The sequence below is a fragment of the Lygodium microphyllum genome, chromosome 7, assembly GCF_053477565.2.
Source record: "Lygodium microphyllum isolate KBCC chromosome 7, Lygodium_microphyllum_v1.1.10, whole genome shotgun sequence".
Taxonomy (NCBI): Eukaryota; Viridiplantae; Streptophyta; class Polypodiopsida; order Schizaeales; family Lygodiaceae; genus Lygodium; species Lygodium microphyllum.
In genome coordinates this window covers 55,208,364-55,214,363 of record NC_141141.1, presented here as the reverse complement: position 1 = coordinate 55,214,363, position 6,000 = coordinate 55,208,364, and the positions used below count along the sequence as shown (strand labels likewise).

The following is a 6,000-nucleotide window of genomic DNA, read 5'->3' as shown; positions in this document are numbered from 1 at the left end:
ACTCTAGCTCATAAAGAGAGCTCTAATTAAAATACAAGCTTGTGGGGTATAAATGGCCTAGCTCTAGCCCAAGCAATAATCTCCTATATTTGCCTATGAAAATATTACTAGTGTCTATATGGAGTTCTAAGATATGTGCTAACAACTTGATCAATTAATATCCCCCATGAATGTGTAGATTATGGCAACGTTAAAGTACCACTGATGGTTATTCCTTGCATGGACTAAGACTACAACTATGGTGAAGCCTTCTTAGTCTCCCTCACAAAGAAATCTACAAGTTACCTTTGGATAGGGCTTCGGTGTGCCACGAAGCCGTTGTATCTCAAGGAGAAAGAGGCTAAGGCATCATTGATCAATAAAATCCACGACTTTGGATAGTAATCCAAATCCATCTCTAAAGAAACTATGGAATTGACTTTAGATCTCATAGTATGAGAGAGAGAGAGAGAGAGAGAGAGAGAGAGAGAGAGAGAGAGAGAGAGAGAGAGAAGAAGAAGAAGAAGAAAAATACAAAAGAGAAAAAACTTTATAAAAAACTAGAGAAAAGAAAAGAAAAGAAAATAAGAAAGAAATGGGGGGACAAAGGGGAAGATTCATAAAGGTAGACACTAGGAGACAAGCAAGTCATGATTATTGAGAGAGAGAGAGAGAGAGAGAGAGAGAGAGAGAGAGAGAGAGAGAGAGGAGAAAAAATACAAAAGAGAAAAAAAACTTTATAAAAAACTACAGAAAAGAAAAGAGAAGAAAATAAGAAAGAAATGGGGGAACAAAGGAGAAGATTCATAAAGGTGGACACTAGGTGACAAGCAAGTCATGATTATTGAGAGAGAGAGAGAGAGAGAGAGAGATGCTTACTCGCATCATTGGGATAAATCTTCAAAGGTGTATGCTGCTCAAGTCTCCACTCCTGAAAAGAATTATCCCTTGTTTCCCCTCCTCCCTCTTGACTCACCCATGCAACAATCAAGCTAGTCATTACCACGTGGTTGCAACCCTCCAACTTAGTTAGCCTTCGATGTTGATGGTAGAGCCATCATTCCATGTGATCATAAGTATCCATGCTTTCTTTCTTATGCGTCGAACATTGGCAATAGCAAATGCCTAGGCCCATGTGACAATCTCATAAAACCTCTTGATCCTTATGTTTGGCTAGTTCCAATGTGACTTGCACTTGTCTTTTTGTACTTGCTGAATCCCGGGTATTTGGTTCATACATGATGGCCTAGAGCCACATTGAATTTTGTGATCTTGTTATCATGTTCTGTTTTTTGTAATTAATATAATTACCCGTTACAAGAAAAGAGAGAGGTTTTAACTTATCTTGAATGTCCAAAGTCCACAATATTTTTCGACTTCACATTAACTATTGTTGATTTTACATGTTTAAAGAAAATCAAAGAATATCTCAAAAGAAAACAATTGAAAATTAGATTTTTTTTTCTAAATCGAGTTTTACTTTAAATACTTATATCACTTTAAGATTTATGTAAAGGGTTTCATTAAGATGTAGTCTTTTTCCAAAATGGTGCAAATTTTTTTAGCATTTCTGTATCGAAGGTCGATTCTCATGTCCAACATAGTTTTGAAAGTTGAAAACCATTTCACACCCATTATGAAAGGCTAGTTTCATGAAGGGCATTTCTTTTGACGAGCTTTCTAGAGAAGGGTAAAACCCCCTTTGAAGGGTGTTGCGACCTTCAAACTCGAGGGTTGTCGAGGGCAATGCTTAAGCATTTTACAAGTTCAAAAGTAAGAATCTCTTTCTTCATGAATTTTTCTTTCTTGGCAAGGATGTGTAAGGATGCGACAGCGATGATAATTTATAGTTATGCGCTTCCCTTAAAATCAGTCGTGACAAAAGAAGCCAAAGGGGTTGTAGTTGTTGGAGCCCTACGAATACTTCGCGTCTCCTTAGGGGTTCTTTACATATCAAAATGATAAAGGTTGGCCCAACAGGTCTACGAGCCTCTAAGGCTGCGAGTCCCTCCCTCCCTCACATTTGAATGGTCTTGCCACGAATCTAAGGCTGGTTACACACCAAGTAATGGACGGCCAACCCCCGCCCAGAGTGTGGGCATGCACTTTTTGAAATTGGGCACAAACATGGGCGTCATACCTTTACACACCAAAAGGACACAGTTTGTAAAAAAATAAAAAAGAATAAACTTATAAATCTTTTGATTGGTTGCAAATGCAAAAAGTACACCCTTGTCCGCCACTTTACAAAGTGGGCAGGGGAGACTCCCCGTCCAAAAGTGGACGGGGAGTTCACCTGTTTAACAGGTAAACAACAGGTCATGTTCTCTCCAGTGTGTAAAGGACTGCGGACGCCAACCTTTAAATAAGTGTTTTGATTGGTCAAAGTTTAAAAAGTGGGCGGCCCTTTTTTGGTGTGTAACCGGCCTTAGCATGCACTTGGATACCTAGAATCAAAGGACACCCACCCATCTCTAAGAAGATGTCCATCAGGCACTTACATATTCCATACAGACAGGTGAGACACTCCGGCTTTCAGAGAGGCTTTTGCACGGAGAACATGATAAATGCGTATCTCCGGAAGCTTGTCCAACTTGTAAGGCCGCAGCTTGTGCAGAGCTCCTTCAGCTCCTTCTCAGACCACACCAGTGGACCTCCATAAACTCCTCTCATCACCTGTGCCAAACATGTCTATCTCATTTAACCTTCCATAGCTAATGTTTCAGTGCGCAGTTATAAGTGTACTGCTTCACAATCACCTGTTTTGCAGGTTTAATAAGATCAAGGTCAACAACATTTGTAGACGCAACATAGACACCACCAGGCTTTAGAATCCGGCTTATTTCAGCAACCTGCTCACCACATGACATGATTATTTTGTTTCACTAATTTGCTCTCTCTCTCTCTCTCTCTCTCTCTCTCTCTCTCTCGTTTTCATTGGTATCGGTAGCCAAGGTGTCGTTCATAGACATATACCCAATGTCTCGTAGGTCCCTTTGGACTTACAGACATTAATCTCTCTCTCTCTTTTTCATATTCAATATACTTTCTTGTTTATCCATGCAGAGAGATGACATGGATTGACTGTGATCGCCATTCTGGTTTCATACTAAATGGCAATATGTACACCAACTAAACCAAGAATACATGTACATAACCATTTAAGAATGGTGTACATATGGCAATATGTACACCAGTTGAACCAAGAAGACATGTACATAACCACGGAAGAAGCCACTAGGCTAACAATACAAAGGGACCTCATGAAGGAGGCTAACCTTGACTGGAATGGATAATTGCATTCATGGAGCCTCTCACATACACAGTCTTTCACTCAGGTTGCTAAGATTAATCAGATGTACAAGAGGCTGTCCAGCCAGTATGCAAAATCCTTACTCATATTGGCACAAAATAAAACCTAAAGAAAGCCAAAAGTGTGCTAGCAGGAAAGTGAGAAATTATTGAAGCACTTAGTAGTAAGAGTATCCTACACTATCATGCACAAGCAGTGATGGAAGTCATGCAAATAATCTCTAACCATAGAGCAGCCGCATTGCATATGAGTATCCTACACTATCATGCATAAGCAGTGATCGAAGTCATGCAAATAATCTCTAACCACAGAGCAGCCACATTGCAAATGACAACAGTTGCTGATATTAGAGAAGCCACCTGCCACAACAATAAGCCTCTAACAATGACCAATATGACCAGAAATTCCAAAGGCAGAGTCAAAGATAAAAGCATTTTTAGTACACAAGACATATGCCAAAGTCTAGCGTAAAGCAAGATATGAAATAAATGAGAATAATGTGATTGGAACATGTCAATCTAGGGTAATCTTCCCAGGCCCATGCACAAAAATTGTTTGAAATCACAGTCCACGTTCTACATATCATGGGGACCTGTGTTTTTAATGCTTTGTGTAGTATTTGGCTTAGGTAATAATTAAATGTACACATGTGCGGTGCACATGTTATGTTATGTGCAAGTTAGTTAAGTTGCAATGGTGAGGCAAGGGTCCTAAGTTTGCAATGGGTGTCAAAGGCAAAGGTTGTAATAAGTTATACTGGTTAGGTACTTGTGGGTGCCTAATTTCAGTTTTAGCATTGGATATTTAATTGGTCAATAAATGTCAGTAGTGATATTGAACTCTTGTGGAGGTTCGGTTGCGGCCGATAAACCATTCATAGCAGGGCAGTAGCAAATTTCAGCCAATTTTGGTGATAGATTTCTGAATTTTCTCTCTTCAACATTTTCTTTCATTCTCTAGCCAAATTCTAAGCCATTTTCATGCCTTGGTAAAGCGCAGCTGTCTATTTGCTGCTGTAAACCCTAACTTATGACAAAATTTAGACTTTAAGGCCTAGCATTTAGACTCAGAAGTTGGAAATTGGGCATTTTCAAAGATTTCAAGAGGTAAGCCCATCTCAATAGAAATTGGGGCTAGATTTGACTAGTCAAGGGTTAATTGAAGAGGCCAATCAAGGGGCAAATTGGTTTGAAGGCTTGCTCGTAATTTATTATAGCAAGAGGCATTGGATTTCGAGGGAGATTGGAGCAATTTTAGTGTACTTCTTCCAATAGCAATACAAGTTAAAGAAATACCACGGTCCACAAGCGGTGCCAATTTTTGGGGCCACTTGGGAGTCTACTATCGAAGATCAATCAGGAACATTTGTGTTTCCATTTATGTGACTTTATTGCTTGCTGTAATTTGTATTTTCAGTTATGTGAATTTATTGCTTGCTGTAACAAGTGTATAATCAAGTCATTTACTATCCTTTCAGAGAAGGAAGACTGGTTTCATGGTTCCATTCTTTGGATACCATCAATTTCCTCGAATCCTCCAGCTATACTGGCGACAGTTTGCAGCCCTCTATCCTCTCATATTTGTCACTGTCCAGTTGCTGATGACTGATTTCTAACCTTCACCCATTGTTAGACACCCTTCCTAGGCTGTGTTTGTTGCTGTTTGGTCTCTTCCAGTCTGCGTTTTCAGCTTCCAGCCAGTCACAATCATTCATTAGGACAGTTCAGTGCTGCATTTACATTTTCCAGCCCATCTACCTTATGCTTCCTTTAAGCACTTCTCCAGCTGTTGCCCATTGTTCAAGCTGTCCCAGACATGTCTGATGTCATGAGGACATGTATTTTTGAAACCTCACTTAACATGTGGATTAATTTTTAATCACATGGTTAAGTAAATGTTGCACATCTGAGGAGTAACTGGGGTTAGAGTAAATTTACGAGCCTGGAACTCCAGGAAATCACAAGATGTCAAAGGAAAAAGTTGCTATAAGTTATGCGCACAAGTACTTGGTGGTATTTGGTGCTAGTTGTTGGCCTAGGTCATTCATTTGACCATAAGTGTCAGTTGGTGACACTAGGGAAGTGGCATTCAATAGTATCTAATACCAATCTGATGGTCAAAGATGGCACAGAGACACTCGAGAATGAAAGTTGCATGGCCAATTTAATTATTGGCCAGTTAGATTATTTTTCAGGGCACTAAAGTAATTATTAGATTAATTTTAAGTATTTAAAGACTGAAAATTGATATTTAATTATGGATAATGCTGAAAAAACCATTTGGGAAGGTTGCCACTTGTTAAAAATACCCATGCAAGATTGAAAAACGTCTTGAGACGCTGGAGAGAGGCATTTTTAGTGTATTCAACTTGCAAGAGAGGGAGAGAGGAGATGCTGCTAGTCTGATTTGCAGCTATTGCAGGACCTTTTGAGGTAGCTAGGGGCAAGAGAAGACCAATCAACAGCAAGTGATAGCATCTACAGGCTGTTGAGACAGGGCAACAACAGTAAATGACTGTTTTTCTTTAGTTCTTTGCATCTACAAGCTGTTGAGACAGGGCAATAGCAGCAGTAAATGACAAATTTTCATTAGTTTCTCTCATTTCCCAGCCTTTCTACAGCTTTGCTCTGAAGATTACAACATTGAGATCACCTAAGGTTGAGAAATTTCAAATTTCTCTGCTGTAAACCCTAATCTTCAGAGCAAAA

The 6,000-nt window shown here is 39.5% G+C and overlaps 1 protein-coding gene across 1 annotated transcript in view; it reads right to left on the bottom strand.

Annotated features, from left to right (window-relative positions):
- Nucleotides 1-642: 642 nt before the first annotated feature.
- LOC148033465 (putative methyltransferase At2g41040, chloroplastic) overlaps nucleotides 643-6,000 on the bottom strand; it is a 241,890-nt gene continuing 236,532 nt past the window's right edge. The window contains exons 7-8 of the mRNA XM_087681380.1: nucleotides 2,739-2,831; nucleotides 643-2,655 (exon numbers count right to left, since the gene is read on the bottom strand). Coding sequence (XP_087537506.1) covers nucleotides 2,515-2,655; nucleotides 2,739-2,831 — 234 coding nt within the window. The 3' untranslated portion in view covers nucleotides 643-2,514. The remainder of the gene's footprint in view (nucleotides 2,656-2,738; nucleotides 2,832-6,000) is intronic.